The following is a 22,944-nucleotide window of genomic DNA, read 5'->3' as shown; positions in this document are numbered from 1 at the left end:
GAATCTCGGACTTGCTGCTGTCTCCATTCCCTGAACCTGGCTTGCTTCTTGGATCTCCTTATTCCTGCTCCTGATTGACTTCGCATTGGCTTCCGGCTTCTAACGTATCCTGTGGTTCCGGATCCCACACTTGTGATCTTCACCTCGGCTACTACCCAGCTACCCTCCGGTGCCGGTGCCTTCTGGTGCTTCCCTCTCTGTTTCCACCCTCGGAGGAAGGTTAGCGCCAGTTCGCAAAGGTGAGCCGTCCGCAGCATCTCGGTCTCGGTAAGTACGTGTCCTGATAGTACAAACCAGCCAGATGTCTGAGACCGACCGGGCGCGCTCACCTTTTGAGACCTTGTGCCAGCAGGTCTCCGCCTTGACGGACGCTGTGCAAAAACTTCAAGAAGGCTGTCTCCAGATGGATGGCCGCCTACAACAACTTGCCATCCCACCTGGGCCATCTGCTGTACCTGCAGCCCCTCTTACTGGACTTTCCGCTCCTCAGGCCGCATTAACCCCAGCAGTTATGACCACGAACCCGGAACCCCGAGTACCCACTCCTGAACGCTTCTCGGGTGACCGTAGGAATTTCAGAGCTTTCAAAAACGCCTGCACCCTTTATTTTGGTTTACAGCCCAGGACTTTTTGCTCTGAGGCGGTGAAAGTGGGATTTGTCATCTCCCTCCTCTCGGATGAACCCCAGGCCTGGGCCCATGGTCTAATGAAGCAGAGGAGTCCCGCTTTGGACACTATTGACGAGTTTTTTATTCACATGGCCAAGCTCTATGACGATCCCCTGCGTTCATCCACTGCTGAATCAACCCTCCATAATCTGAACCAGGGTAGACGCCCAGTGGAGGATTACACCGCCGAGTTCAGGAAGTGGTCGGCCGATACTGGGTGGAACGAGTTGGCCCTAAAGTACCAATATCGCCAGGGTCTCTCCGAAGCCCTAAAAGATGAACTGGCACGTTCTGAAACCCCTGCTACGCTGGAGGGTCTGATCCGGTCCGCCACCCAGTTGGACCGACGCCTACGAGAGAGGCGTTCTGAACGTTTCCAGTCCAACCGTCTCAGCTGGGCTCCGCCACGTCTGCCTTCGGTGCCCACACCTCCTTCGGTTTCACCTACTTCTTCATTACCTGATCCAGAGCCTATGCAGCTTGGCTTAGTACGTCCGCCCCTCACTCCGGAAGAAAGACTACGCAGGCGTCGAGCCAACCTTTGCCTTTATTGCGGTGGGGACGGCCACTTTTTGCGCACCTGTCCGGTGAGACCCTGTAAGTTGAAACCTGCACCAACCCTCAATTACCATGTCTCGCATCTATCACAGACTTACGTTGTGCTTTTCCTTTCCCTGCAGCTTCCGGAAGGGGCAACCCGCCTACCGGCGATCATTGACTCGGGAGCATGCAGCAGCTTCCTGGACTTGGCCCTGGCCCAAAAGCTGCGCATCCCTCACCGCACTAAATATACTCACCTTCAAGTCCACCTAGCGGATGGGTCACTTCCCCGTTCTGGATTGGTTACACATGAAACACTTCCCCTGCACATCATCTCTGATCTTGGCCATCAAGAACATCTTCGGTTGGACCTCATCCCATCTCCCATGTTCTCCATCATCCTGGGACTCCCTTGGCTTCAGCTCCATCAACCATGTATCAATTGGCTCACCAGAGACATCAGTTTCACGTCTTCTTTTTGCCTTCAGCATTGCCTGCTACCTCCTCCTGATTCTTGCTCCACCCTCATTAGCCCACCGGAAAACCTTCTACACGTCCCTCCTGCCTACTTGGGGTACAAAGACGTTTTTGATAAACAACAAGCAGATTGTTTACCCCCACATCGGCCGTATGACTGCCCTATTGATCTCCTGCCAGGCTCGGAGATTCCCTTCGGCCGTATTTTTCCCCTTTCAGAAACTGAATTAAAGGCCCTCAAGGCCTACATCGACGAGAATTTAGTGAAAAAATGTATTCGCCCCTCCTCTTCTCCCGCTGGGGCTGGGATTTTCTTCCTTCGAGAAGAAGGATGGCTCACTCCGACCTTGTATAGACTATAGGGAGCTCAATAAGGTCACCATTAAAAACCGGTATCCCTTACCACTCATCCCAGAGCTGTTCCAGCGTTTCCGCTCGGCCCGCATCTTCTCAAAACTCGACCTCAGAGGAGCTTACAATCTTGTCCGGATCAGGGAAGGGGACGAGTGGAAGACAGCGTTCAGATCTAGATTCGGACATTTAGAATACTTAGTGATGCCTTTCGGGCTTTGTAACGCCCCGGCCACTTTCCAACATTTAGTCAATGACATCTTCCGTCAGTACCTGGACGACTTCCTTGTTGTCTACCTAGATGACATCTTGATCTTTTCAGCTACGCTAGAATTACACCGGAACCACGTTAAAGTACTTATGATCCTCAGACAACACAAATTATATCTCAAAGCAGAGAAATGCGAGTTCGAGAAGACTTCAATACAATTCCTAGGTTTCCTTATATCCACTGATGGGGTTGCCATGGACCCCCAAAAGGTCAAGGCAATTCAGGAATGGCCGGCTCCTACAGATAGAAAAGGTGTCCAACGTTTTATTGGCTTCGCCAATTTCTATAGAAGGTTCATTGTGGGGTTCTCCTCCATTGTCTCCCCCATCACCAAGCTTACAGGTCAAGGAAATCGGTTCCATTGGTCACAGGAAGCTCAGGAAGCCTTCATTAAGCTTAAGTCAGTATTCTCTTCGGCACCCGTTTTACATCACCCAGACCCAACACTCCCATTCATCCTGGAAGTTGACGCTTCAGAGTCCGCCACTGGTGCTGTTTTATCTTAGAGACAGGGGCCAAAATCCCTCTTGCACCCAGTTGCTTACGCGTCCCGGAAACTTACTCCGCCGGAAAAGAACTATGATGTTGGGGATAGGGAGTTGCTTGCTATCAAATTCGCATTGGAGGAATGGCGGTACTTACTGGAAGGAGCTATTCACCCTATCATAATTTTTACAGACCACAAAAACTTAGAGTATTTGCGTTCCGCTAAGCGTCTAAGACCCAGGCAGGTTCGCTGGGCCCTCTTTTTCACGCGGTTTAACTTCCACATAACCTATAGACCCGGTTCAAAAAACGGTAAAGCCGATGCTCTTTCAAGAATGTTCCCGGAAACACCTGATACTTCAGAACCCAGCACTATCCTGAACCCTCACAACTTTTTTCTGATCGCTCAATCAGACTTCCTCAATTCTCTTAAATTGGCATCTCGCCAATGTACAGATCCGGAAACCTCTTCACTTGTAAAACGGGAAGATTTGTGGTGGTCTCGAGATAAGATCTTCGTGCCAAGGGAAGTAAGACAGCTACTCCTGGGTACCTTCCATGACCTCAAGATGGCAGGCCATTTTGGAACACGTAAGACCTCCGAACTAATTGCTCGATCCTTCTGGTGGCCTAAGTGGCGGCGTGACTGCAAAACCTATGTGGCCTCCTCCTGTGTCCGTTGCCAACGCAACAAGGGTCCTAACACCAGGGCCTGGGGTCTTCTCAAGCCACTGCCCATTCCGGAACGTCCATGGGCAGACATCTCAATGGACTTTATCGTTGACCTACCACCCTCTGAAGGGTTCACCACGATTCTAGTCGTGGTTGACCGGTTGTCAAAAATGGCACATTTTTTGCTCATGGTTGGCACGCCCTCAGCTTCCGATACGGCAATTTTTTTTTTTAAAGAGGTCGTTAGACTTCTCGGAGTCCCCAAGAGTATCGTATCCGATAGGGGTACACAGTTCACATCCAAGTTCTGGAGGGAACTGTGTAAGTCCCTGGAAGTGAAGATTTGTCTGTCCTCTGCCTATCATCCGCAAAGCAACGGCCAAACGGAAAGAACTAACCAGACCTTGGAGCAGTACCTCCGTTGTTTCTGCTCAGTCTCCCAGAATGACTGGCGTTCACTATTAGTATCTGCAGAATTCGCATATAACAACTCCATTCATGCCTCCACAAATCAAACACCGTTTTGGGCAAATTATGGCTTCCATCCTCCCTTCTTACCGGACTCTATTCCCGAAGCTTCTGTTCCAGCCGTCCAAGAACGGTTAGTATCCATTCAACAGAATTTCTGAAACTTACAAGAGGTGATGCAGCGGGCTCAGGAGGACTTTAAGAAATTTTATGACAAAGGTAGAAGGGACTGTCCCACTTTTGAGGTGGGAGAGAAAGTCTGGCTGTCCGCCTCTAATCTAAAATTACCTGTTCCTTCACAAAAATTGGGCCCGAAATTCATCGATCCTTTCGAGATTAAACGCAAGATTAATCCTGTAGCCTTTGAACTGGCCTTACCTGATTCTTACCGAATTCACCCCGTATTTCATGCCTCACTTCTTAAACCCCTGGTCCCGGATCCTTTCCAAGGGAGAGCAGAGCCTCCACCTCCACCAATAGAGGTTGAAGGAGAAAGAGAGTTTGAAGTGGAAGCTATCCTTAACTGCAGGAAAAGAGGGAGACATCTCCAATACTTAATTAAATGGAAGGGCTATCCCCCGGAGGACAGTTCATGGGAGCCTTCCAGAAACATTCATGCCCCTCGGTTGATTCGGTCCTTTCAACGTGAACATCCTGAGTTAATGGACAGTTTGGGCATCCGGAGTCCGCCCCTAGGGGGGGGGGGCACTGTCAGGGCGCAGACCTTCCACGGTCTCTTTCCCCAGTTGGTCCTGGGTGGAATCGAACCCAGGATCTCTCCATTGCAGGTCCAGCTCTTTTGTCTCTGAGCCACTGCTCAGTGCTATACTGTGTGCTGTCCGTTGGAACCTGGTCCTGAACCTGTACTTCTGTGGACCAATCAGTGGCCAGTGCGGCCTATTTAAGCCAGCCCCTTCCCCTTTGCTAATTGCTGGTTTGTCATCAGTTCCTGTATGTGCTTTATCCCTTGAACTAACCTCTTGACCTGGATTACCTGATTGCTTGACTAGATACCTGACCTCGGCTCGTGCTGCCTTCTCTTACCTCTGACCCCGGCTCTGGACTTTGGACTCGCTTCTCTCTGTGAACCCTGATCCCGGCTTGAATCTCGGACTTGCTGCTGTCTCCATTCCCTGAACCTGGCTTGCTTCTTGGACTTCCTTATTCCTGCTCCTGATTGACTTTGCATTGGCTTCCGGCTTCTAAAGTATCCTGTGGTTCCGGATCCCACACTTGTGATCTTCACCTCGGCTACTACCCAGCTACCCTCCGGTGCCGGTGCCTTCTGGTGCTTCCCTCTCTCTGTTTCCACCCTCGGAGGAAGGTTAGCGCCAGTTCGCAAAGGTTAGCCGTCCGCAGCATCTCGATCTCGGTAAGTACGTGTCCTGATATGTACAGTCACTGACTTGCTCAACATGGTTATTGGAAGCCAGACTTTAGGTGACCGGGGTCTGTCTGACTCGGTCATCTCAACAGGGCACCGTAGTCTTCTTCCGGAGGATCTACTGTCACACCTCTCTTGGTGCGAAGGGATGGAGTGACGTCAACGGACGTACTCTCGGTGTCCAGGGTCCTGCTGTTTTTAAAGCTTGGAGTGGATCTAAAAATTGCTTAAAGCACCGTTTGGGGGCAGATTTCAGCCTTGGCTGTGGCCTTTTTGCGGCCCGTTCCCTGGTGGGTCCCCTTTTTTTGTGTGCAGGGGGTTTGTCATATACTTTCCCCTCTTGGCCCATCTCTTCCCCCATGAGTTTTGACTCTGGTGCTCTCGGTTCTTCAGGAACCTTCCTTTTGGAAACCTCAGAGAGATTTTCTCTTGACACTATCTCAGAAGGTGGCCCCTTTAGTGGCCTTTACCTCTGTTAGAGGGGTTTCTGAGTTGGCGGTCTTGTCTTGCAAGCTGCCATGCTTGATCCTCCATAAGGATTAGGTGATGGTGCGCCCGCGACCTTCCCTTCTTCCGAAGGAGGTTTCGGCTTTTCATACTTTAGGCGTGGTACGTGCTTTGCGGGTATACCAGCCTACTACGGCTCTGTTTCGGAGCTTCTGACTCTTTTGTGTTGGTGTCTGGTCCACAAAAGGGCCTGGCGGTCTCGTCGATTCATCCATTTCTCTGTGGATAAGGCAGGCCGTCATACAGGCCTATGCTCCTAAGGGGCGGGCCCCCCTTTCCGGTCACGCCCCTTTCGACCAGGGCAATTGGTGCTTCCTGGTTTTTTTTTTTTTTTTTTTTCGACATCATGCCTCGGTCTCACAGGTGTGCGAGGCGGCGATTTGCTCGTCCGTTCATGCTTTTTCCAGAATTTACATGGTTGCTGTGAGTGCATCTTATGATGTTTTTTTCAGCCGCTAGTTTTTGCCGGCGGCTGTTTAAAGTTGCACCTCCTCCGTTGAGGAGCTCTGCTTGTTTTGGGGTGAAGTTAAAATTGGTTTTACTGATATATTTCCCACCCCTCGTTATTTGACACTGCTTGGGGACGTCCCACTTGTCAAGATTTAACGAGCTGTGTCCGTCCATGGACGATAAGAGAAAATAGGATTTTTTGTACTCACCGTAAAATCCTTTTCTCTGAAGTCCATGGACGGACACAGCTCCCACCCCTCCTTTTTAGGTTTGTACTGCTTGTTACGAACTGAGGCTGCAAGCTGCAGTGAGGAGGGTTATGTCTGGAGGGACCGCCCCCTTGGGCGGGGCTGTTCAACTCTGTTAATGTAACATGTATTTAACTATTTAACATGTTTCTGCCTAGTCCTCTCCTGTAAACAGGGAACATAACCCACTTGTCAAGATTTAAGGAGCTGTGTCCGTCCATGGACTTCAGAGAAAAGGATTTTACGGTGAATACAAAAAATTCTATTTTTTTTCCAGAAATGGCTGACTTGGGTTCTCACTAGGGCTGTGGAAATATAAGATTAATTCCTCGATTAATCATAAATTTTTTTTTTAACGGTCAAAATTCTTTTGATCGGTACTAGTGGTACAACACATTGTAAATGATCTGTGATCCGAACGGGTCACCATATGCGGATCGGCACACCACGTGATCCGTGGGGCGCTCCACTGCTGCCTCGGTCATAGGAAAGGCAGTGGCTTCGGCCTAGCTCCCATCTTTGTCCACCTGGCGGCAGCTTAGGTGAGCCTAGAGTGGCGCACTGACATCATCACCCCTCAACTGCTCGTGTTTGGCTATACAGTGGGGGAGATGTGGACCATATTACAGTTCACAGTTCACTGGATTACAGTGGGGAGAAGTCTGTGGATATTACAGTGGGGGAGATGTCTGTTGATATTACAGTGGGGACTATATATGGTGGTAATCTGAATGTATGTGGATTATAATTAATCAAAATTAGTTGATTAATCAATTTAAAAAAATCGAGTAATTGAACACAACAATTTTAATCAGTAACAACCCTAGTTCTCACCTTTTAACACTTTTTGTTTTTGAAGGTTTACCTTAATGTTTATTTTGCATTTTATTTTGGGGGGAAAAAAATGTAATATATATGCAATTTATTTTTAAGGCTTGTACGCTGGCTCGAAGGAATGCTGATGTCTTTTTGAAATATCTACACAGGAATAGCGTAAACATGCCAGGAATGGTTTCACATGTTAAAGCTCCAGAACAGCAAGTAAAAAGTAAGTTTCCATCCAAAAGTCATACTGAAATTCTACAAGACACAGTAGTTTACAAGCTCTGTTGGTCAGTTAGGCACACTGATGCATTAAAATACTTCCATCTATGCAAAATCTTTCTGCCAGCTTTTGTGCACAAATATGTGGACCTAAATTCATTCTGCTGGCTATAATATTATTTTATTATAGCTATTAGAATAAATCTATGCACAAGTGTGTGAGTTTTCACATGTTTGAATGCATTTGCGTGTAACTTCTATTTTTTTTTTTTAATGCTGAAGGCTGCTCTAAAATTTGAATCTGAATGGAAAAAATGTGTACATATACACACTAGAATACAGCTGCAATGAGAGACCAAAAAAAAAAGACAAAGAAAATATGTCTCTAAACATTGTGTGGTTTTTTTTTCTGCCAATATGCAATGAGGCCTTATTCATTTTTTTAAATGCAATCTAAAAGTGTAAACATTATTATTGGTATTATTATTAATTGCTTATAAAAATATAAATTTTATCAAAGACATTGGTAAATAATGTTGTTAACCTTTAGCCAAATGTCCAGTGAGACCTCTGGTCTCTACCTCTTATACTTATACTTATTCTTCCTCTCTCTAAACTCCTTTACCTGGCTTTAGATGACTACATCCAACTTCTATGCTGTTTTCTACATGAACCATTGGTGTAAGCATGCTACCTACATAAATATGTCTAGTATTGACAGGAACAACTTGTTTGCCTCCATTTTCTTGTACAGTTTTAAACTTTGCTTGGAAGCAATTGAGTACTGTTTGTGATACTTTTTTTATTTGCACTATCATACAACATGTTAAACTAAGACCATCTCTAAGCAGGAAAAGAAAACAAACAAACCCACACACATACATACACTGCAATGATAATGAAACTAGAATAGTTTAGGGCAGCTAGTTATACACACATAACTTAAGAGAAGTATGGATTTTTTTTTTTTGCCCATTCATACTTACCTGGGTGGATGCAGCGATCGAACACCGCCAATGGCTCGGTTCTTACACATACCCAAGCGGAGAGCTGCTGACTGTGAGTCAGCAGCTCTTCTCTCAGCCTCTCCACGTTCACTGGAATGCTGAGCTGTGGCGGGGCAGGGAGCGGCCGTCTCTGGCTCTCCGTGGCTCGCCGAGAGGCTGAGACGGGCATCAGTCCAGGCACCTGGTGGATCCAGCCTTTATTGTCACAATGACGCGGTGCCTGGACTGATTTTTGTGACGTATTTCAGGAATTGCACTCCTGTGACCCATAGGAGAAGCCCAGCCAAACAAGCTCATGCTGGACTTTTCCTTTAATCGTAAACCACAGAACATAGTCGGAGTATTCATTTACGCTGGGTTATAGTCTCATACCTTCAGGTGATTGGACGCGGGCAAGCTTTTGAAGACCATCCCTCTGGGCACCTCCCCAATAGCCATTGCCCACTCCTTGAGTGCTCAGTTTTTTTTTCTAGAGTCCTAAGGTGTTGGACCTCTTTTGCCTTGTAGATAAATCACTAGTTAATATCTTATCTTTGGATTATTTATTTTTTTTGAAAATTTCTGTTTTTAGACATAACTAAATATACATTTCTTGGCACAACACCAAGCTTACCTAACGGTCGACATGACCCATTACATACTAACATAAAAAAAACCTTGCCATCACAGATAGCAGTCATAACAACCTAACACCATCCCTCCCCCCCCCCCCTACTCAGTTCCCTTCCCCCGTCAAATCATTTCCAATATCATAGTGAATAAAGGCCTCCACTTCTCCAATGCGAGACACAAACTACCATCCCCGATGCACCTGGACTAAATGAGACAATTATGTAGTACAGGAATCTTCAGAGTTCAGATATCATTCCCCACTACCCAACCGTCAGATCAGATTCATACCAGGCCCTCCATACTTTTTCAAATTTCCCCACACTCCCCCGAGACAAATACGTCGCCTTATAATAGGGAAGCATAGCATTTACCAGCCCCTTCCAGAAAGCAACCTCTGGGGCCCCCGGACTCCTCCACTTAAGCAAAATGGCTTTCTTCCCGTAGAACAGTAGGGTACTGATTAAAGTTCTGTGAGCCCTAGACGGGACCACCTCTTCCACCAAGCCGAGTAGACATACACTTATTTCCTGCGGGACCGGTACCCCCAGAACCTCTGCTATACAGGACGTGACCCCAATCCAAAACTGCTGGATTTGGGGGCAGCCCCAGAATACACGATGAGCGTCCGCCGGAGCAAACGTACACCTCTAACACTCTGAGGGCACCGACAGATAGATCGAAGCCAACCTCGACGGATAGATCGAAGCCAACATACACTCTATGTAAAAATTTGAACTGAATCAGCCGGTCCCTAGCCGCCACCAGATATTTAAATGGACGGTCCCACATGTCATCCCACTCCTCCCCCTGTATACCTGGAACCTCCGCCTCCCACCGCTCTCTGCACTTGAGTAATGCCTTGGGACTGGTTTTAAATAACTCTTTATAGGTCACTGACAACGTCTTGGGCAAGTCTTCTGTCATAAGTAAGTCCTCTAATCTAGAAGGGAAGGATTCTACCGTCTGCGTCCCAAACAGCGTCTGAAATGCATGTCTCAGTCTCAAATATCGGAAAAATTGTGAGTTAGGAAGATCATGTTTGGCCTTCAATTGATCAAACGTCAAAAGTACCCCATCTCGAGTAACATCCTTAAGCAATTTAACCCCCTTAGATGCCCACCCGACAGCGTCATCAAACCTATAGAACTGTTGTAGTTTCGGGTTCATCCACAGGGGAGTTGAGGGGGAAAACCCTTTGTAACTTGGACAAGCTAACTTCTCTACCTCCTCCCAAGCCTTTACAGTAGCCTTCATAGAATCCGTAAGAGGGAGATCTCTACCCGTACCCCTATGAATAGCCAGGCGGAGGGACTCATAAGATCCCAAATGAGCTGCCTCCAGTATAGTAGCCGAATCTCCCGCATCCGAACTCAGCCACCTATGTACAAAAACCAACTGACCAGCCAAGTAGTACTTACGCCAGTCAGGTAGCGCCAGCCCCCCCTGGCCCCACGGCTCCTGCAAGACCTTCAACCCCACCCTAGGCATTTTGGGTGCCCAGAGAAACGAGCTGGTGATACTATCCAGTTTCCGAAAGAAGGACTTCGTTATCCAGACCGGAGCATTCCTCAGAAAATACAAAATAACCGGAAGAATCTTCATCTTCAGGAGGTTAATCCTGCCAATCAAAGACAAGGGAAGCCTCTGCCAAGCCTGCGCTTTTTGTTTGAAAAATGTCAAAAGGGGCAGCAAGTTGAGACATGTAGTCCAGCACGCTCGCCGTCACCTTCACCCCCAGATAAGTTATCTGCGTGACCCATTTTAGCGGCAAGTTCGAATTCGCCTTTGCACTAGCCCCTTCATCCAAAGGTAGTATGGACGATTTGCCCCAGTTAACTTTCAACCTGGAATAGGTGGTAAACGTGTTCATAATATCCAGAGCAGTGACTAACGACTCCCCCGGGTCTCGTAAAAACAGCAAAAGATCATCTGCATACAATGCCAAGCCCTCATCTATGCTACCCACCCTAATTGCCTTTAGGTCCTCCGACGCCCTCAGTGCCACCGCCAGAGGCTCCATCATGAGGGCAAAGAAAGGGTGACAAAGGGCACCCCTGCCTAGTGCCCCTCCCAATTGAGAAATACTCAGAGGCAGAACCCCCCCAGACGAATGGCTGTCCTAGGTGTGCTGTATAATAACGATATCCAATTCCGAAATGACTGCCCAAAACCCATAGACTCAAGGACTGTATGCATAAAATGCCAGTCCACTGAGTCAAAGGCCTTTTCTATATCAATAGAAACAATTACCCTGTAGGACGAATCCAATTTAGGAAGCTGTAGGTGCGTAAAGAGTCTTCTCAGGTTAGTATCTGTGGACTTACCCGGCATAAATCCTGTCTGGTCAACATCCACCAGGGAGGATATAACCAGTGCCAGTCTCCTCGCTAATACTTTCGTCAAAATCTTAAGGTCCATATTCAGTAAGGCAATGGGTCTATACGACGAGCATTCTAGCGGATCCTTACCTGGCTTAAGTAATAGGATAATATATGCATCAAGCATTGACGCTGGAAGCATCTTCTTCTGTAGGCAGCACTCAAATAAGGTTGTGAGCCTGGGAGCCAGTTGGTCAACATATGACTTATAAAAGTCTGCCGGGAATCCATCCGGACCCGGCACCTTATTAGGCGGGAAGACAAAAATCGCCGACACCACCTCCTTATTTGTAATTTTGGCCTCTAAAGCCACACAGTCTTCTTCTGATAACTTAGGAAGGGTCAAATTTCCCAGCAAGTCACGCAGGGCAGTATGGTCATACGTCGGGATCGGGGGCGTACAGGGCTGAAAAATAAGCCTGAAACTCAGCCAAAACTGCTGTCGGGTCCCCAACCAGGTCGCCATTTTGCCCCCTAATTACTGAAATATGTTCAATGTGATTTTGGTCCGCCACCAACCTAGCCAGCAATTTTCCATTCTTGTCCCCCTCAGAAAACAATGAATTTGCTCTATGTTTAGCTTCCGTATGCGCCAGGTCATTACAGTGCATAGAAAGTCTACGTCTAGCCTCCAACAAGGCAGCATAAGAGGCGTCAGTTCGATCAGCAGCATGCACAGTCGCGCACTCCCTCTCCTTATCCTGCAGTCCCTGAATGTCAGCATTCTGATCTACTCTGACCCTCTTAATAGCCGTGATAGATTCCCCCCGAATCACTGCCTTAAAAGCATCCCACACAACCGTTGGGTCTGCTGAGTCCTCATTCAAAGCCCAATAGTTATCAACTGCCTCAAGCAAATGCGTAGAGACCTGCTCCTCCTGCAACCAACCCGGGGACAGTCTCCAACTCTGCGCCCCCCCCAACTGCCGGGAAGAGCAAGGAGACAGAGAGCGGGTTATGATCTGATGGACCTCCTGGCAGGTAATCCGCCCCCCTCACATAGGACAGCATGGCCTGATTCCCAAATGCCAGGTCAATCCTAGCCGAGGAACGATGTGTCTGAGAAAGGTGAGAATAGCATGTAGTGCTAGGATTCTTAGCTCGCCATATTTCAGTCAAACCAGCCATAGATGCCCAGGACAACAAGTCCTGCGACCCCCCCCTCCCAGGATTGGAAGAATCCAGCACCCCTAATGTGGCACTGAAATCCCCCATCATCAGAAGCGGCAGATGTGCATGAGGTGCCAACTTCACAAACAGATCATACAATAATTGTACAGTAAAAGGAGGTGGCACATATACATTAACAAGCAACATTTTACGCCCCCCCCCCCCGGGTCAGTTATTACCTGGTGTACTGTGCAGGGAAGCGCCTTACTAATAAGTATAGACACACCCCTGGCAAATGTGGAATATGTGGCATAAAATGCTTTTTGAATCCAGTGTTTACGTAAGGCCAGAATTCTACTACCTTCCAGGTGAGTCTCCTGTAAGAGAACAACATGCGGCTTAACCACTTTCAGATACTGCAACATCGAGGCCCTTTTAAATTTACTATTCAGACCCCGGACATTCCAAGATACAAATTTAATCACATTAGCCATATTCCCCCGTAAAAAAACTTGTCCCAGGTGCATCTTAAATAAACCCAGAAGATCAGAACACATTATCAAGAACTGAAGAGAGGCCCACGCTAATCGAGGACCGGGAACTGAGTAGCAAGTTTGCAAAAATAAAACAAATCCTCCGAACGATCACTTGTTCAACAGTGGAAACCGATAGTCTTCCTTGGCTCCAGGGAGCTCCACATGAACAGGGTCTAACTTGGAGCCACAAAATCAGGACCTGATATAAAATTAGGGTTGTCCAGATACCGATACCAGTATCGTTATCGGGACCGATACCGAGTATTTGCGGGAGTACTCGTACTCGCGCAAATGCCCCCGATACCTAAATAGAATACTTTCTCCCCCCTTTCCCCCCCCGCCGCTGCCGCCGCATCGCGCCGCCGCATCGAGGGACATGGCTAGAGGGACATTGCTGCATATGTGAGGGACATGGCTAGAGGGACATTGCTGCATATGTGAGGGACATGGCTGCATATGTGAGGGACATGGCTAGAGGGACGTGGCTGCATATGTGAGGGACATGGCTAGAGGGACATTGCTGCATATGTGAGGGACATGGCTAGAGGGACATTGCTGCATATGTGAGGGACATGGCTAGAGGGACATGGCTGCATATGTGAGGGACATGGCTAGAGGGACATGGCTGCATATGTGAGGGACATGGCTAGAGGGACATGGCTGCATATGTGAGGGACATGGCTAGAGGGACATTGCTGCATATGTGAGGGACATGGCTAGAGGGACATTGCTGCATATGTGAGGGACATGGCTAGAGGGACATGGCTGCATATGTGAGGGACATGGCTAGAGGGACATGGCTGCATATGTGAGGGACATGGCTAGAGGGACATGGCTGCATATGTGAGGAACATGGCTGCATATGTGAGGGACATGGCTAGAGGGACATGGCTGCATATGTGAGGGACATGGCTAGAGGGACATGGCTGCATATGTGGGGGACATGGCTGCATATGGGGGGGACATGGCTGCATTTGGGGACACATTTAAAAAAAGTATCGGTATTCGGTATCGGCGACTACTTGAAAAAAAGTATCGGTACTTGTACTCGGTCCTAAAAAAAGTGGTATCGGGACAACCCTATATAAAATAAAGGAAAAAACAGCATACTACTCCCATCTAGTGGCGTCAGGGCTAATAGTTCAAATAGGGGCACAGATAATATCAGAGAATGCAAAATATATCAAACAGTCCTGCCTCCCAGCCCCTTTGAAGCAATGCGAAGAAAAGCCCAAAAAGCAAACCATAAATTATAGAATAGAAAGGGGGCAAAAAGATGTATCTTGCAGCTTCAGCCAACAGGAAAAAATGACTGCAAAGTGCAGCACAAAAATGGAACAAAACAAAACAAAAAGGACCTTGGTCCTGCCAGCAAGCTCAAAGCGCCACCTCAAAGTACAGCCATCTAAGGCACCAGAAGCTCAGGAAATAGAAACCAATACTCGGCTTGTGATGGAGCCTCTTCAGGGATTCCTGTCCAGCCAGTCACAGGCATCACGCGGGTTATCAAAAAACTTCATAGTACCCTGATGTTGCACCCGCAGTTTGCTGGGATAAAGCATGCTGTACTGTATGTTTTTCTCACGCAATCTTCTCCTGACATCATTAACCACTTCAGTACCATGGGTGTTTTTCAGATTTGGTGTTTACAAGACTAAAACTTTTTTTTTTGCTAGAAAATTACTTAAAACCCACAAACATTATATATTTTTTTTTCTAATACCCTAGAGAATAAAATGGCGATCATTGCAATACTATTTGTCACACCATATTTGCGCAGCGGTCCTACAAGCACACTTTGTTTTTTGAATTAAAAAATAAGACAGCAATACATTTGGCCCAATTTTTTTATATATTGTGAAAGATAATGTTACGCCAAGTAAAATGATACCCAACATGTCATGCTTACAAATTGCGCCCGCTCGTGGCATGGCGTCAAACTTTTACCCTTAAAAATCTCGATAGGCGACGTTTAAAAAATTCTATAGGTTGCATTTTTTGAGTTACAGGGGAGGTCTAGGGCTATAATTATTGCTCTCGCTCTAACGATCGCGGCGATACCTCACTTGTGTGCTTTGAACACCGTTTTCATATGCAGGGCGCTACTCACGTATGTGTTCGCTTCTGCGCGCGAGCTCGTCGGGACGGGGCACTTTCAAAATTTTTTTTTTTTTTATTATTTTTTACACTGGAAAATAAATAAATAAATGATCACTTTTATTCCTATTACAAGGAATGTAAACATCCCTTGTAATAGAAAAAAGCATGACAGGTCCTCTTAAATATGAGATCTGGGGTCAAAAAGACCTCAGATCTCATATTTAGACTAACATGCAAAAAAAAATAAAAATAAAAATTGAAACTGTCATTTTTTCAAATGACAAAAACAATGTTTCTTTAAGACGCTGGGCGGGACTGACGTTTTGACGTCCCTTCCGCCCAGCAGAGCTATGGGGACGGGTGGGGGCGATTTTTCCCTCACTCGCTTTCCCACACAGCAGCCGAGCGGACCCGATCTCCTCCGCTGCTATCGACGGCTCCGGTAAGCGGAGGGCGCGGGAGAGCGGCGGGAGGGGGGCCCTCTCCCGCCGCCGATAACGGCGATCTCGCGAGGAATTCGCCGCGGAGACCGCCGTTTTTAAAGTGTGGCCGTATATAGTCGTACAGCGGTCTGGAATTGGTTAAATGAGCGCCTTCTTCTCTGTCTGCGCCGAGAAATCAGGAAAAAGCATTACCTTGGCATTTTCATATTTCAGCTCTTGGGTCTTTCTGGATGCAGTTAGGATCATGTCCCTATCCCTTTAGTTCAGGAACCTCACCAGGAAGGGACGTGGGTAGTCCCCCCAGGGTCTTCTGCCCATGGGCGCCCTGTGCGCCCTTTCAACCACATACGTCGGGGGTCGCTCACCCATTCAGCAGCTGCTTGAAAAAGGCCTCAGCAAAGGTGGTGGACTGTGGGCCTTCTGCCCCCTCCGGTAGTCCCACCACGCGAACATTATTCCTCCTTTGCCTGTCCTCAGCATCATCTGCACGGTCCTGTAATAGTTTCACCACGGCCTGCAATTCGGATAACTGATTGCCCTGCGCCTGTGTCTCATCCTCCACATTAGAGATCCTCTCCTCAGCCTCCGTTAACCTCCCCCTGATCTTGTCAAGATCATGCCTAATCAGGGTGCATTCAGTGGCTTGTTGATCAATGCTCACCATAACTGCGGCCTTGCTGGCGTTGATCGCCTCCAGGGTCGGGCGGGTAATCGCCTCCTGTGCTGCATCCTGGATCGGAGGGACGGGCAGGGGATCCTCCGCACGGATGTCCTGTGCAGCTCCCTCAACATGGGCCATCTTCCTGGCTAGTTTCCTAGCGCTTTTGGAGGAAGGAGGGGAAGGCAAGATGGCGGCGGCAAGGCCCACGTCCGAGCCTCGTGTGGAGCGGGTCTGGCACTGGCACTTCGGGGTCTGGTGGCCGTGTTTTCCTGCCCCCTTTCGCATGACCAGATGTCACCCCACCAGGATCGGAGCTTCAATCTCCAAAATCCGGGCACATACGCTCCAAAAGACGGATAATTAGACAGGAGTGTTGCGGAGCTCCCTTAGAGCACGTCCTGCCTCGATCACATCCGGACACGCCCCTCATCTTTGGATTAGTTAATCAACTCTTCAGTCAACTCCTTCACTATCTTATAGAAGCAGTGCATCCAGATCTGTGCAACCTTAGTAAAATCTTGGAAGCTGTAGCCTACTCCCCACACAGTAATGTTGCATTGGATCCTGCAGGGCGGTCTCAACCTGGCACTTTGTGCCGTGCAAATAGTCAGCCACAGGCTGCTATACAGGTTCAGGGCTGTGATGCTTCCCTATGGATCCCAGATCCTGAAAACTCCTTTAGGGATATACAATGCATAATGGGGAAAGGGTAACAAACCCTGAGGACTTTTAAACAGTGCTAGTAAATACAATAACACGGATAATGTAAAAAAAGGTTGAACATTTTTATTAATTGGAAAACACTCAATATAAAACCATCCGATCAATATAAATTATAGCTCCAGCATTGAGCTAGAAGGAACCTGTTGCAGAAGTTGCTCTACATGTTTCGCTCAAATTGAGCTTCTTAAGGAGCTTGAACAGATAATGTTACAGGTCAAGAGAAATGCATAGGATGGAACATAAATGAGTAAATCTATGTTGTGTATAGGTACAGATTAAACAATGCAATGCAGTATACATAAATTGGGGGGGAGAAAATAATAAATATAATCATTGATCTAGATATAGTACAATATAAGTTCACATATATTAAGGTGTATAACCCTGGCACAACACTTACCACAACGGACCGGACCAAGTCAAAAAACAAGAGGTGTATAAAGCATAATGGGAAATGAAACACCAAACCGCACACGTCGCTGTCAGTAGATTGGGACCAAAAATCAAAACAACCCGACCCTCAATGAGGAGCCATAGTAAGAAAGAGCCTAGTATAGACAAATGTATATATTTTTAATTTTGGAAAAGTCAACTACTACAATGACAAATATTTGTATACCCAAAATATATTCACTTGATATACCTTGTTTAGATAGAAGAGCGTGGAATCAATAGATATCCAAAAGACCCGGGGTCTGTCATCTCTTGATTGTCCAATCAATCTTTCATTTGGTGCCATGCCCCTCCTTTGATATCTAGGTGTGAATTTTAAATCCCCCTCTGTTCAGGCATTAGCTTTGTTTGTTATTTTGTGCACACTTTTTAATTGTGCACCTTTTTTCCATCGGTTCTGTACTATGCCAGGCTGCTTTCCCTCACCCAAGATGGCGTGTTGCGCTTCAGCGTCAAGGCAGCCCGTCCCGTGTTTCGTGTTTGCGCATGCGCGGGACCCGCTTGCACCTATTGGATGACGCACAGCCATTGGGCGGGGACTCATGCCACTGTCACTTGTCCGCATCCCGGCGCTGTCGGGATGGTATTTAAGAGCGCGGCTTCAGCCATGACACCTGGCATAACCCCTGGGAAATGTAGAAACTTGAGGGCTCTGTCCCTCCAACGCTGCATACCTGATTAATTGTGGGACTCTTCACTACAGGTAACTCCTTTGTGAGATGTCCTATCATTGATGTAGCATTGGATAGTTCGCCATTGAAAGGGGCCATTAACTCTGAGAGGTCTGACCCCTTCATGTGGCGCTATTTTTGAATATTTATTTCATATTCTTATTTTTTATGGTCCTATTGTTGTGCATCTTAATCACCCAGCCATTTCTGGATGTATTGCATCTTGTCAAACTTGGAATGCACTTTAAAAAGCTACAGCCCCAAAGTTGTGCTTTTGGAAAATATTGATTCCACACTCTTCTTTCTAAACAAGGTATATCAAGTGAATATACTTTGGGTATACAAATACTTGTCATTGTAGTAGTTGACTTTTCCAAAAATAAAAATATATACTTTTGTCTATACTAGGCTCTTTCTTACTATGGCTCCTAATTGAGGGTCGGGTTGTTTGGATTTTTGGTCCAAATCTACTGACGGCGACGTGTGCTGTTTGGTGTTTCATTTCCCATTATGCTTTATACACCTCTTGTTTTGTGACTTGGTCCGGTCCATTGTGGTAAGTGTTGTGCCAGGGTTATACACCTTAATATATGTGAACTTATATTGTACTATATCTATATCAATGATTATATGTATTCTTTTCTCCCCCCCCCCAATTTATGTATACTGCATTGCATTGTTTAATCTGTACCTATATACAACATAGATTTACTCATTTATGTTCCATCCTGTGCATTTCTCTCTTGACCTGTATCATTATCTGTTCAAGCTCCTGAAGAAGCTCAATTCGAGTGAAACATGTCGAGCAACTTCTGCAACAGGTTCCTTCTAGCTCAATGCTGGAGCTATAATTTATATTGATCGGATGGTTTTATATTGAGTGTTTTCCAATTAATCTGATGTTTTTTTCGACGGAATTCCACTCAAGCTTGTCTTGCGTACACACGGTCACACCAAATTATGACCGCCAAGAACAAGGTGACATACAACGGCACTATAAAGGGGAAGTTCCATTCCAATGGCGCCACCCTTTTGGCTGCTTTTTGCTAATCTTGTGTTGGTAAAAGTTTGAGAGACGATTCACGCTGTTCAGTCTTTGTGCTTTTCAGATAGTTTTCTGCTGTTCAGTTTGCGCTTGTTGGTTTGTATCCGTCTTTCAGTGCGTGTAGTGAGTTAGTATCTGTTTTTCAGTGCATTCTTGTCCGCTCGTTTCTGATTTTCTGGTCGTTCTTCAAAAGCCTTGCTGTTCTTCAGTGCGTTCTGTTAGTTCGTTCTGACCAGCCAACCGTTTTCTAGCTATGTTTCGGGTACGTACTCGTCGTAGAGTTATTGCTGTGTGGTGTTGGGCCTCTTGCTTTGACCCAAGCTCAGTCCATGAACAGAGTGAGGAGGAGTTCATGGACGAAGAATTGTTGCTCCAGTGTGACCAATTCTGTCATATGCCTTTGCTGTGGGAGATCCAGGAGCATAATCCTGATGATTTTCGGAATTATGACGGACCCCATTTTTCAGTCTGTTGGCTTTGCTGTCCCCTTATATCACGAAGCAGGACACTGCTTGCGACAAGCCATCACTGCCGAGCAAAGGCTAGTCGCAAGTTGCGCTACTTGGCGACTGGGAGAAGTCTGCAGGACCTCAAGTTCTCGACAGGCATCTCCCCCCAGGCTCTGGGGATCATTATCCCAGAGTCCAGTTCTGTCATCATCCAATTCCTGCAGAAGGACTATATTAAGGGAAAGTGTTCTCCTTTAACATCACATTCTGTATTTAATGTTTGCTAATGTATTGTATTTCTTTCTTCATTCCCTAATTACCATTATTGTAATATGTTGTGAATGTCCCCTTTTTTCCTAATGCATGCTGTAAGCTTTTAATGCTCCTTGTTTGGCCTACATGCATACTTGCCTTCACTAACCTCTCCAGCATGCTATCCTTGGCCCATACACACCTAGCCTAGTCACTCAACAATGTATTTAGTCTGCTCCATTGTAGTGCTTTACCCTAAACACCCCCTAAAATGTGTACAAATGTTTTTGTTCAGGCAGAGTGGTAAAGGCTTTTTCCCCTCTCACCTTCCAGGACAGCTACTTGAGGGATGATTGGCTTTGCCCTCCAAAGGAAACTTAAATCAGATAAAATTTACAAGGCCCCTGCCTTTCCTCTGACCCTCAGTTGTTTTGTGTTTTCAGACCCTCCAGGAGCACGAGAGCATGTCTTTTGTTTTCTTAGGTCTAATAACTGTGGTTGGTGTACCCCCCTTTTCTGGTATCTTGCAGGACTAGTTGTGGCCAAGTCTTGTGTGTTAGTCCTGTACTTTCTGACCAGAAGGGTTCCCTATTTTGTAGGTAACTTGCCTATCTGTGGTGTGAAAGGTGGCAACTACCTTCCATTTTTCCTCAGCTCTGGCTGTGTGCAATTGTGTCCTCCTCGTGCTTCACCACAGTGTACCAAGATGGCGTCGGAGGACTTCCGTTGACGCGGCAAGATGGCACCGGAACCAGAAGTCACATGATGCGCTTCCGGGTGCCATTGTTTCCGTAAGGAAGCACGGCATGGATACACTGAGGACATGCTGCTTGGGGAACAGGCTGCTGAACACCAGAAAGGCGCATTTAGTGGTACAGCAGCAGTCTATTTCTCTGCCCGATCTCCGTTTGCCATTACATGGAGCTTGAGGACAGGTCTGAGGATGGAGCGCCCGCTCGGATTGTGCCAGCGGCAGCATCCGGATTCCCATACTGCCCCCAAGGTAAGCCCTTGTCTGTGGATAGCTTCTACAGCAGTGGACTTTTGTATGGACCTTTTTTGTTTATGGTTCTTGTTTCTGCTTTTTTCTAGGCCAAACCAGGTTAAGAAGAAATGTGGTAACAGTAGGGCCAGGCTTTCTGATGGTTATAAAGTAACCAATCATCTTCCAGTTTTTTTGTTTTTATTTAAATCAAAGTCTAATTGAACAAGCTTCATTGGCTACCATGCACAGCTGATACCAGATTTAGCATATTCTCCAGTTTTAGTAAATCAACCTCATTGTTTTCTATGAAGGAGGTAGTGGCCTCCTTTTGGTCCTTTAATGACAGGGTAGCTGGACTAGGGCCTTCCTCCTCTAGACCCATAGCTCAAGAGCCTTCAGCCTCGGCTAGATCCCTTCCTCTGTTAGTATCTGAGACCATTAGTTCACACAATGCTTCTGATCTGGAAGAAGGTGAGAATCCATTTTCTTCATCTGATGAGAAGTCTGCATCAGAGGAAGATACAGGTAGCTCAACTAGCTATCTTTTTCCAGTCGAAGATCTGATTGTGATGCCACAGCAAGCCCAATCTGTACAGGATAAAATGTATAGGGGTCTACAGGGGTGGAAGTCGAGAGCTTTTCCGGTGCACCAGTCACTTAAGGACATGATTCTTTGAGTGGAAAGAACCTGAAAAAAGGTTGTTGCAGTCCAGAGGACACACAATGTTTCCTTTTGAGTCTGAGTTTGAGGAAGTTTTCTTTAAGTATCCTAAATTAAATGCCCCTATGTCCCAGGTGTCCAGAAGTTCAGATCTTTCTTTTGAAGACTCTAGGGTCCTTAAGGATCAAATGGATAGAAAGGCCAATTCATTGCTAGTAAGGCCTGGAATGCTTTAGCTTTTTCTTTGGGTCCGGCGGTACCATCCACCTGTGTGGCTAGGAATTTAGATGTATGGGTTCAGTGTCTGGATGATCCTCTTTCATCCGACACCCCCAAAGAGGAGATTAAGAAGTCTCATTGCCAAGTCGGTTGCCTTTTTGGCTGATGCAACAAAAGATTGCGTAAAATCTGCAGCCAGCTCTTCTGCTCTCATTAATTCAGCTAGCCAAGCTATCTGGCTTAAATCTTGGGAAGGTGTTCTTCCCTCCAAGAATAAACTCTGTGCATACTCTTTGAAGGCAAGCTCTTATTCCGTTCCTCCTTAGTGGAGGCCCTAGCTCGTTCCTCTGAGAAGATTAAACTGTTCCCTTCTTCCTAAGGAATAAGCCCCAGAATAAGAGGCCTTTTTGTGGCTTCCAAAACCAGGTTAATTTTAAAACAGGCATATAAGAAGTGGTCTTTTAACAAAGACAAGCAAAACGGGGGGTCTCTTTCCCCCCCTCAGCCCCTTCCACAAATTCCCAGATACACCAGGATAGGGGTAGGGGGATGGTTGTCCCATGTCATCAGAGAATGGGCAGAGATTTCTGACAATTTTTTTATTCTCCAAACATTAAGAGATTTTTTCTTACCCATCTGCCGAAAGAATAAGAGAGACGGCACGCCATGTTGAATCTAATTTCTGTGTGGAAAACTGAGAGAGTTATTCTGTTTCGGAAATTCAAAAATTCTGGAGATTGTATTCTCACGTCTTTCTGGTCAAGAAAGCATCTGGCGGCTTTCATGTGGTCATCAATTTTAACGTCCTGAATAAATTCATAGTCTACAGGCGTTTCCGGATGGAGAACATTTATTCTGTAAGGAATCTGTTGTTGCCAGGAGTCTTCATGATAACTGTGGATCTTCAGCATTATTTTCCTGGGTTATCTAATAGACTCTGTTGTCCAAAAGATTTTTCTTCCCGAATAGAAGTTTTTAAAGATTCTTCTCTCTGTGCAGGCCTTCAAGTTGCTCCCGCAGACTTCCCTCCGGTGGATCATGCAGTTATTGAGGGTGATGACTGCAGCATCCCA

General features: G+C 46.7%; 1 protein-coding gene across 6 annotated transcripts in view; it reads left to right on the top strand.

Annotated features, from left to right (window-relative positions):
• The window catches only part of TRIO (trio Rho guanine nucleotide exchange factor), a 1,129,982-nt gene that overhangs the window by 374,730 nt on the left and 732,308 nt on the right, over window positions 1–22,944 (top strand). For all 6 annotated transcript variants that reach the window (XM_040353401.1, XM_040353397.1, XM_040353396.1 and 3 more), the window contains one exon: window positions 7,456–7,570. In XM_040353401.1, the coding sequence (XP_040209335.1) occupies window positions 7,456–7,570 (115 nt within the window). The remainder of the gene's footprint in view (window positions 1–7,455; window positions 7,571–22,944) is intronic.

Source organism: Rana temporaria, chromosome 5 (assembly GCF_905171775.1).
Source record: "Rana temporaria chromosome 5, aRanTem1.1, whole genome shotgun sequence".
NCBI lineage: Eukaryota > Metazoa > Chordata > Amphibia > Anura > Ranidae > Rana > Rana temporaria.
This window is presented reverse-complemented; position numbering and strand designations above follow the sequence as displayed.